Source organism: Colobus angolensis, unplaced genomic scaffold (assembly GCF_000951035.1).
Source record: "Colobus angolensis palliatus isolate OR3802 unplaced genomic scaffold, Cang.pa_1.0 Scaffold82, whole genome shotgun sequence".
In the NCBI taxonomy this organism is placed as follows: Eukaryota; Metazoa; Chordata; class Mammalia; order Primates; family Cercopithecidae; genus Colobus; species Colobus angolensis.
This window is the reverse complement of record NW_012122043.1, coordinates 8,379,197-8,390,296: the sequence shown is the minus strand read 5'-3', so window position 1 is coordinate 8,390,296 and position 11,100 is coordinate 8,379,197. Positions and strand designations below refer to the sequence as shown.

General features: G+C 42.5%; 1 protein-coding gene across 3 annotated transcripts in view; it reads left to right on the top strand.

Annotated features, from left to right (window-relative positions):
- LOC105502936 (UDP-glucuronosyltransferase 1-1) overlaps positions 1–11,100 on the top strand; it is a 71,518-nt gene that overhangs the window by 55,770 nt on the left and 4,648 nt on the right. For 2 of the 3 annotated variants that reach the window (XM_011929634.1, XM_011929635.1), the window contains exons 2-4: positions 9,537–9,668; positions 10,354–10,441; positions 10,725–10,944. In XM_011929634.1, the coding sequence (XP_011785024.1) occupies positions 9,537–9,668; positions 10,354–10,441; positions 10,725–10,944 (440 nt within the window). Of the gene's footprint in view, positions 1–2,702; positions 3,601–9,536; positions 9,669–10,353; positions 10,442–10,724; positions 10,945–11,100 lie in introns of those variants that run through there. The other variant, XM_011929636.1, reaches the window with a different exon arrangement.

Sequence of the window (11,100 nt, the reverse complement as noted above, 5' to 3'; positions counted from 1 at the left end):
GGCATGATTCCAAAGTCAAAATCTTGCCTGTAAGGAATAGATGCATAGGATATAGCTATAGTCTAATAGCAAGGACAGATATGCAAACTGCTAAAATATGTAAGGCTGAGCAGAACAAAATGCTGTGGGGATTCAAGGAAGGTGGCTTTGTTTCCCTGGAGGGTCCTGTAGATAATCTGCAGGGCAATGGACATGTTTATGTTGCTCCTTTAGTAACAAGCCCCTTCATTCTGATTCGATGAAAGGAGCTGGGAGTGTGTCAAGTGGTGATCTATTAACTTAGGTCTTCAGCTTAAAAAGAAAGTAAGTACCTTCAAAAGGGTTATAGAAACACTTTCCATGGACATGTCACTAGTAGCCCTCAAAGCAAGACCATCACATTGCTGCCCTGCCATGTGATTTCTCAGCCCCCAGAGCACCATGCCCTGTAATTGCCTGGTCATGAATTTGTCTCCGTCCACCTGACCCCTCCTTTCAGGCAAGGACTATTTCTAACTTGGCCTTCCGGTCCTAGTTCCTAGCATAGTGACTGGCATACAGTAGGGCTCACACGTTCCATAAATATTTGGTAGATGAGGGAATTAGCAATGGATTCTGCTTTGGTTCCAGAGCAGAGATTAATTGGATTGCTTAGCAATGGTTCTCTGTTGTAATTCATGAGGGTGAATGTGGATTGCCTACTATTCAGATTAGTAAGTATTTCTTGGTCAGGGGCAGATCTGTGGCGCCAAACCATCCAGGTACACAGCAGCAGCAGCCTCAGAAAGCTTGGAAGCTCTGTGTGATGCAGGAAAGTTATAAAATCATTACAGTGGTGACTTATGTGTTTATAGCCTCTTTTCTCCCTTTAATCCACAAATGCACTCACATGGCATTGGGACTTTGGAAGAATTATCACCCTTAAGGTTTAAATTGAACTGTGAATTTCAGAATTTCTGATAAGGCACAATAAAGAGTGAAGGCATTGCTATGTCTATTCTGCTTGCCCAGAATCTTGGTCCTAAAAAATGAAGAGTGCTTGGGTGTGGGGAAGAGCTTCAGTGTGCATGTGCATGCCGAAGTACCTACTCTAAGGAGCAGAATGAGAGGGTACCCTAAGTACCTGTTAATATGTCCCACAGGACACCAAAACTCTGGTTAGCTGTTTCTCTATGATCCTCTAAGAACATCCCCAAGTATGGCTGGCCTGTGCTGTGTATGGTTAAAATGTTGGGATCTGTGCAATTATGTTGGGATTGTATGGTACCGCAGTATATCCCCAAAGAAAAGAGTGTAATACTTCCAGTTCTGGCTGCACAATACTTGCCCCAGAGTCCATGGTCAATAAAATACAAATCTGAGTTATTGTTTTTGCTCATCTTTCCCTTTTGCCTTCCACTCAGTCATCAGAATTTCCCCAAATGCCTTATTTCTTCCTGGATCTTGGGCCAGTGGAATGAGTACAATTTAACTTAATTGAATTTGCTTATCTATTTGGTTTCCTGTTGTGAACAAAAGTTCTCTGAAAAGGAATTTGGAAGAAAGAGACTTTGTTCCAGTGAACAGTTTGCAAACCAGGGAGTTACAGCCTCTGGTATATGATGAAGGCGAGTTCCACAGAATACAAGGAAGGCGGGTTTCATGGCAAAAAGTTCCTTCTGAGGTTCCCAATCAGGTCCATTTATGTAAATGAAGGATAGAAACTTGCTTAGTTCTTATTAGTCAATGCAGCTGCATTCTGGTTGTTTGATGAAGCTGAGCCCTGAGTGGCTGAGGTGGGTGAGCTCTAATTGATTGATTCAGGTGAGTGCTGAAAATCTCAACTATAAAAAGGTACAGGTTTTCAGGATACTCAGAGTAACTGTGTGACCTGTAGTAAGCAAAGGACCAGTTGGCTCTATTTTAAATCCAGGCCAACTTAGCCACTCAAGATCTATCTTATAGGACTGGCTCTTTCAGGTTCACACTAATACAGACCTGTCCTTGGGGAAGACTTTTGTGCATATGCACTCCAGCGGATTTCCCTTTCTGGTTGTTCTCTACAGCATGCCCCTCCACCGCTGCCCACCCACCCACCTGTTCATTTCCTTCTTAGCCTGGTTCACGATTTCTAAGTCCCTGCTCATCTGTTTAAATTGTGAGTCTGGCTCACCTGATGGCACGTGAGTTCTGAGGAGGCAGGAGACTCGTGTGGTGGGCTCCGCTGCAGCCTCAAGACCCCACACTGTGCTGGACTCAATAAATATTTGTTGGATGAAGGAATGAAACACATGATACAGGTGAGCAGGCAGTACCGGGGGAGCTGTGGAAAGAGCACTCCTAGGTTTCCATGAAGAAAGTGGGGGGACAGTTGTGTTCTTTTCTTTCTAAAAGGCTTTCTAAAAAGCTTTCTGTTTAATTTCTGGAAAAGAATCCTAACTTGTCACTACACAGTCATCCTTATTCCTCTCTGGTAACACTTCTTGGTCCGTGGAATACTAATGTAATGGATCCAGAGGTGCTGGCGGTACTTTGCTGTGTTCACTCAAGAATGTGATTTGAGTATGAAATTCCAGCCAGTTCAACTGTTGTTGCTTATTAAGAAACCTAATAAAGCTCCACCTTCTTTATCTCTGAAAGTGAACTTCCTGCTACCTTTGTGGACTGACGACTTTTCATAGTCATGTGACACAATCAAACATTAACTTGTTGTATCGATTGCTTTTTACCATATATATAAGTAGGAGAGGGCGAAGCTCCGGTAGGAGCAAAGGTGCCATGGCTGTGGAGTCCCAAGGCAGACACCCACTTGTCCTGGGCCTACTGCTGTGTGTGCTGGGCCCGGTGGTGTGCCATGCTGGGAAGATGCTGTTGATCCCAGTGGATGGCAGCCACTGGCTGAGCATGCTTGGGGCCATCCAACAGCTGCAGCAGAGGGGACATGAAATAGTTGTCCTAGCACCTGATGCCTCATTGTACATCAGAGAGGGAGCATTTTACACCTTGAAGACATACCCTGTGCCATTCCAAAGGGAGGATGTGAAAGAGTCTTTTGTTAGTCTTGGGCATACTGTTTTTGAGAATGATTCTTTCCTGCGGCGTGTGATCAAAACATACAAGAAAATAAAAAAGGACTCTGCTATGCTTTTGTCTGGCTGTTCCCACTTACTGAACAACAAGGAGCTCATGGCCTCCCTGGCGGAAAGCAGCTTTGATGTCATGCTGACAGACCCTTTCCTTCCTTGTGGCCCCATCGTGGCCCAGTACCTGTCTCTGCCCACTGTATTCTTCTTGAATGCATTGCCATGCAGCCTGGAATTTGAGGCTACCCAGTGCCCCAACCCATTCTCCTACGTGCCCAGGCCTCTGTCCGCTAATTCAGATCACATGACATTCCTGCAGCGGGTGAAGAACATGCTCATTGCCTATTCACAGAACTTTCTGTGCGACATGGTTTATTCCCCATATGCAACCCTTGCCTCGGAATTCCTGCAGAGAGAGGTGACTGTCCAGAACCTGTTGAGCTCTGCATCTGTCTGGCTGCTTAGAAGTGACTTTGTGAAGGATTACCCTAGGCCCATCATGCCCAATATGGCTTTCATTGGTGGAATCAACTGCCTTCACCAAAACCCACTATCCCAGGTGTGTATTGGAGTGGGACTTTTACTTGCATATATTCTTTCAGATGTATTACTTTGGATCGATTAACTAGCCCCAGATATATGCTCAGCAAGCATTCTGAGATAGTTTAAAATGCCCTCTTTTGTTAATTTTTGATTCCTAGGCCTGAGTCTGTCTTTGGCATCATCTTCTGGATTATTTCTTGGTGTCCGAGATTTCGAGAAAGCATTCCTTGGACATTTTACTCTGTGTGCTCCAGTGGATAGTAATCAATTAGAAACAACAAGCTGTTAAATGCCATAAGCACAGAATGCTGGGTTTGGGACACCTTGCAGAAAACTCAGTTGAAGCCTGCACCTTGCCCTGGATTCAGTCAGGCAGCCAACGTTCAGGACTGATAAAATCATTCTTTGATGATAGATCCTGCAATGAAAGTTGCCTTTGTGATCCTCGTTAAAGCTCCAGTTTCTAAATATTCTGATAAGAAGCTAGATCCTGCAGTCCCTTCTCTTCTAATGAGTCAATCACCAGACAGGTTCTGACATGATAGAGAAAGGTTGTGGGTTTCATTCTCAAGCTGTTAGGTTTATTTTTCCCCATACAGCGTTTGAAGTATACAAAAAGTAGCATTCACATCCTCATCTAAATCTCAGCAGAATATAGAGAAGAACAGGAGAGGCTCCTTCAGATGGAGGGTTAGGGAAGGACTCTCTGAGGAGGTGACATTTCAGTGAGCATTCATTCATTTATCCTTCAAAGATTGACTGAGGATCTACTGGCAGCCCAGGCACTTCCCAGGTGCTGAGTCTGGCTCCCATTAAGGGGACTGATATCACCCTTGGAGAGCACTGGACCTTATTTCCACTATACCTCCAACATGATCTGTATTTTATTTTATTTTTTTAAATTTCCTGTGCATTTTCCTTCATAGCACATCAAATATGGCCGTCATTTCTCTTAAATAATTGTTGATTGTCCGCTTCACGTCATGAGCCCCGTGGGGACATGTGTGACTTTGCATTAATCACATCCACTGTATGCTGCATCCTCAACACCTGCCAATGGGTCTGCATGTATTTGACGCTCTATAAATACCAGCGTCTAAGGCACAGAATAGGCACCCATCAAATATGTGTTAAGTAGTAAATGAGTGAGAAGAAAGGTGCCAACTGAGGTCTAGTCACTGGGTAGAGAGTAATCCACAATAGCTCTTTTTAGTTCTTTGTACTCCAGCTACTACATATCTATCTATCTGTCTGTCTATCTATCTATCTATCTATCTATCTATCTATCTATCTATCTATCTATCTATCTACCTACCTACCTATCTATCTATCATCTATCTATCTATCCATCCACAAACATATATCATTTTTTGGTTGCCTTTTCTACAAAATAGAGTAACAGTGTATCCCCACTGCCCGCTTACCAATATGTCATGGGTATTACTCCAGTTTTAAATGCTATTACTTTTTAAACTATGAAATGGTATTTTGTGGTACTTGTGTACCACAGTGTATTCTGCTATGGATCTAGTCTAGTTCACCACAGAGGAACGTTACAACTTGTATTCCCGGAGTTTTGTTGTTGTGACTTCAAACACTTCCTTTAAAAAGATAAGATATTTTGTAGTTTAAAAAACATTTGTTCTGTTTCTTTCTCATTCATCTTTTCTTAAGTATTTTACAAGGTTTTTTTTTTGTGTGTGTGTGAATGTGTGTGTGTGTGTGTGTGTTTTTCCATTTCTATCTCTAGCTAATTATCTACTCACTACTCAGCTGTCTCATCAAAATATTGATTTTCATAATAAAAAACACAGGCAGTCATTTGCTGATAAAGAAATTTTAGTTTCTTCTCTTCTAAATTCCATGCCAAATATCAGGGTTATTGAATTTATTAGAATCTGTAAAAACAGTTGAATAATTCTGGCAATAGGAAAGATTCCTGTCTTGCTGCTATTTTAGTGGAAATTGATTATCATTTCATTATTTTGCATTATGTTAGCCATGGTTTTCTGGCAAATTGTCTTTATTGATTTAGATAATTTCCTTCTTTACGTGAGGATGTTTGTAGGAGAGGCACCAAACTTTATCAGCTGCCTTTCTGGCATTTACTGATATAACCATAAATGTCTAAGTGGTGAATTGTATTGATTACATATTGTTTGTTGCCTTGTTTGGTGCAGTAAGGCTTAGGTGTGAAAATATCTTGTAAATTGTACCTTTTAGTAACCTTCTTTGTCTTGTTGAATGTTTTAATCTGAAATTCCACTTTTTGGATATTAATATTACCACTTCTGGATTATTTTTGTTTACATTTCCCTAGTACATCTTTAGTACTCCTTTGTCTTCAAGCTTTCTTCCTTTTTAAGCAACATGGAACTGGGATTTTTAATCCAGTCAGGCAGTTGCTTTAATAACTGCATTTTGCCCATTTGCATCTAACAATTAATAGATTTGATTGTAACTCTCTCTGTTTACTTTATGTTTAGTTGACTCTGCCATTCTCCCTTTTCCAGATTTTTACTGTTTGGTCAGGTTACTATTTTTATTTTCTATTTCTTCCTTTGTTAACTAAAAATGCCACTCTGCACTACCATTCCTCTTGTGTTGATGGTCTTATTCTCAATACTCTTGATAAAACTCCTGAACTTTAAGAATAAAGATAAAACTTTTATTGCACAAAGAAGTCCATAGAGAAAGCACAACCTGGCATTGGCGTGTCTTTGGTGTGTCTGAAGGAAAAGAGATACTGGAACAACATTGGGAGAAAAGGAACGAAACTCAAGAATTCCAAGATGTTGCTCCCCTGCCAGGGTGAGATGGCAGTGGTTCACAGACAATCACAATGTTGGATCTGAGAAAAATAACTGAATGGAAGATGAGTGAGGACAGAGGCTTTGAGATGGCCAGGAGAGGAAAGCTTGGGAGCAGGGAAGGTTGAGAGATACACGTGGGTTACTGGGAATGCGTGATGGTGAAGTCATAGGTGCCCCATATGCTGTCTTAAGTGCTAAAGAAGAATTCTGGAAAAACGAAATGCATTTGGGAAGGGAAAATCCAATTAAAAGCCTCAACTAAAAATACAAAACTCTAGTAAAGTTTAGGAGTTATGTTAAATGTCTGATTTTGGCTGGGGAAGTCTCATCAGAGCAGGGAAGTTCTCTCATTCAGGGGGATCTCACCTCTTTTTTGAAGGGAATCAATGGTGGGGGATTAGAGTGTTATTTTCAGTTAGTATGTTGCTTCACTCTTTGGTCATTCCAGTAACTGTGAAGTCAGGGCGAAGTTTAAGGGAAGCTTTGCCAAGTAGGGGATGGACTTCACCTTTATTGAGCCTCATAATAGCTGGCTGAGGTAGGACTTGGCCATGGTGACAACTTCTCTGCAGTTTGCCCTGTGTGAATCTCTAGATGAACTTTTGTGCCATTTAAACTTTCGTGATCTCCTGCTATTTAACTTCGGACGTTTATGGACTTTTGTGTGGGTTCAATTATGTGTGAATCACATCCTGCTGATTGCTAAGTGGGCGTGGGAGGGTGTGCCTGGAGGAGAACTTAGACTCGGCCCTTTCCAGATGAGCTTCCGTGTAAGAGTGGGTTTCGTAAAGAGCAAAGGTCTTAGGAAATTTGAGTAAGCCATTTACCATCGCTCAGAAGAAAGAGCTTGAAGAGCACTTGGAAATGAGCTGTCTCTCCCCAAGAAAGAGGGAGAGAGAAGGGAAAGATGTGGGGCAGACCCTAGGGAGGAAGGAGTTCAGAAAAACCATCCTCAGGGTGTTCTTGCTACAAACCAAAAATGCAGCATGGTGGTGGGGAGGATGACTCTGTCCTCCCTGACCTTTTAGATGACCCCTAGGGAAAAGGCCAAGACAAGCCCCTTAAGAGCCAGAGGACTCATGAGGGCCTAGGGCTGGTGAGAGTGGCGGGGAGAGGGGGCTCACCTTGGGGGCAGGATGGTCAGTGTCTGGGGCTTTCCTGGTCATGTTCCAAATCAGGCTTGGCAGGAGTCCTGCTGTGCAAATCGCGTTTGCTGAGCCCTGTCAGAGGTCTCCTGTGACTCACATCTAGGGTGACCAGTGTCCTGGCTTTCTCAGGACTGTTCAGGTTTTAGCACTGAAAGTCACATGTCCCAGGGAACCCCTGAATTCTGGGCAAGCCCTGCCACATCACACAATTTTACTAGTGCCCTGAGTATTCTTTAGAAACATAAAACCATAGACTCAGCAATCCCATTACTGGGTATATACCCAAAGAAATATAAATCATTCTACTATAAAGACATTTGCACATATTTGATTATCGCAGCACTATTCATAATAAGAAAGTCGTGGAACCAACCCAGATGCCCATCAATGATAGATTGGATAAAGAAAATGTGGTGCGTATACACCGTAGAATACTATGCAACCATGAAAAGGAACAAGATCGTGTTCTTTGCAAGGACAAAGCTGCAAGCCATCATCCTCAGCAAACTAACACAGGAACAGAAAATCAAACACTGCATGTTCTCACTCACAAGTGGGAGTTGAACAATGAGAATGCATGGACACAGGGAGGCGAACAACACATGCCAGAGCCTCTTGGGGGCTGGGGGGTGAGGGGAGGAACTTAGAGGACAGCATAGGTGCAGCCAACCACCATGGCATATGTATCCCAGAACTTAAAGTAAATAATAATAATAATAATAAATAAACCCATAAAGCCATTTGAGAGACTTTTGGGGGATTCATTGGACCACTGAAATCTACAGTGGGAAAATAATTGCCATGCTGATGAAACAGGAAAACTTTCCTTGTCCCCCTGACAGGGTGTGTGACAGTAGGAGGGCTTCACTTTCTCAGTGCCCCGCCGCTCAAACCTCTAGGGGAGCATACAGACGGGCAGGTTGTGGGGCTCTGACCTCACAGGCAGTGTCTAGAGGTGGATGTTTACAGCTCCTGAAGCCCCGGTGGGCATGTGTTACAGTGTTCTTTTAGTTTTGCCCTCTGTAGGTGGCTTGTGTTAACCAGCTCAATTACACCCTCTACCTTGGTGCAAGGACAGAGGGCTTTCTGTGTCCTGGGGGCTTGCCTTGGTGTACCAGAAGAATCTAATCACACCTGGGCTTGGAGAATGAGTGCAAGGATTTATTGAGTGGAGGTAGTTTTCAGCAGATGGAGGAAGCCAGAAGGGGATGGAATGGGAAGGTTTTCCCCTGGAGTTGGACCGCTCGGTGGCCTGGGCTCTCCTCTGACTGCCCCAGCCAAACTCCACATTGTTCTGCTGGTCGGTGGCCTCCAGTGCCTGTTGGTTTCTTCTCGACGTCCAGCCGTCCTTGTGTCCCTCCGCTGATGTGCTCCTCCCGATGTCCAGCCGCGTGTGCGTCTGCCTGCTAGGGTCTTGGGGTTTTTATAGGCACATGATGGGGGCGTGGCAGGCCAGGGTGGTTTTGGGAAATGCAACATTTAGGCAGGAAAACAAAAATACCTGTCCTCACCTAGGTCTGTGGGCACAGGTCTGCGGGTGGAGCCCTCGCCAGGGACCACACCCTCTTTTACCCAGAATTTCCCTTCCCTACTTCCATATCATTTAAAGGGATCATGCCCTTCCCAACTTTTCCCTTCTGTATCACTGATGCCTTGCTCTGTGCCCTCGAAGTGGAATTGTCACGGTGTGTATGTATAGCTGTGTGCATGTGTGTGCATGTACCTGTGCTTTTCTTTAGGAAAATTAGCACATTAACTGAATTTTGCATCTCAAGGATAATTCTGTAAGCAAGAACCCTTCCTCCTTTAGAAGGAAGTAAAGGAGAGGAAAATGCTGTAAAACTTACGTATTAATAACTTTTTACTCTATCTCAAACACACATGCCTTTAATCATATTCTTAAGAGGAAGATATCTAATTCATAACTTACCGTATGTAGTTGTCCAAGAATATGAGAAAAAATTAACTGAAAATTTTTCTTCTGGCTCTAGGAATTTGAAGCCTACATTAATGCTTCTGGAGAACATGGAATTGTGGTTTTCTCTTTGGGATCAATGGTCGCAGAAATTCCAGAGGAGAAAGCTATGGCAATTGCTGATGCTTTGGGCAAAATCCCTCAGACGGTAAGAAGATTCTATACTACGGCCTCATATCTATTTTCACAGGAGCTCTAACCCCAGACTTCCAGCTTCCAGATTAATTCTCTGAGTTGGAACTTTAAATTTGGCTTTTCCCTGCCACTTCCCAACTGTTAATCCAAAGGGTTTTTTGTTATTGTTGTGGTTGTCACTGTTTTCAATTTGACTCTCAAATACTCTGTTAAACTATCATCCACGACACTCGGAAGTCTCATTTTCTCTAAGAGACTCAAAAGTATATTAGGGAGAATTTATTTAAAAATAAAATGAATGGGATATTGTTTCTTCATATTAAATAGGAGTATTTCTCCAAAAAGCTGTTGGTTAGGACATTGAATTTATGTCTTATATTTTTGCTCTTATAGTTCTGCATCCACTTGTTTTATTAAGCAAACTTTCCCTTGAAGTGCAGGAAAGTGAAAAAAATCCTAAGTGCACAGCTTGATAAATTGTCACAAATTCACGTAGTACATACTCCCTTGTAACTAAACCTCCAAAACAAGATGCTGAAAGTTGCCAGTCCTCAGAAGCCTTCATAGGTGCTAAGCCTCCCACTCTGTTAAAGGTTATGTTCCTTCAGAGGACCCCCCTTTTCTAGTTAGTATAGCAGATTTGTTTTCTAATCATATTATGTTCTTTCTTTGCATTCTGTTCTTTTTGCCCCTCGAAGGTCCTGTGGCGGTACACTGGAACCCCACCATCGAATCTTGCGAACAATACGATACTTGTTAAGTGGCTACCCCAAAACGATCTTCTTGGTATGTTGGGAGGATTGGATGTGTAGGTCAAACCAGGGTCAAATTAAGAAAATGGCTTAAGCACAGCTATTCTAAAGGATTGTTGAGCTTAAAAATATTATGGCCAACATATCCTATATTGCTTTTTATCTACTGGGGTATCTCAACTCACATTTTCTTCTGCAAATTTCTGTAAGGGCATGTGAGTGACACTGAGTCTTTGGAGTGTTTTCAGAACCTAGATGTGTCTGACTGTGAAACTTAGAGACGTAACTGCTGACATCCTCCTTACTTTGCACCTCAGGTCACCCAATGACCCGTGCCTTTATCACCCATGCTGGTTCCCATGGTATTTATGAAGGCATATGCAATGGCGTTCCCATGGTGATGATGCCCTTGTTTGGTGATCAGATGGACAATGCAAAGCGTATGGAGACTAAGGGAGCTGGAGTGACCCTGAATGTTCTTGAAATGACTTCTGAAGATTTAGAAAATGCCCTAAAAGCAGTCATCAATGACAAAAGGTAAGAGAGAAGATACAGAAGAATACTGTACTTTGGCCATGGCATTCATGATAAAATTGTTTCAAATATGGAAGTATTTATGTAGCATTTAATAGCATTGTTTCAAATATAAAAACAAATACATAAAAATCTGGATTTTTTTTTTTTTTTTTTTTT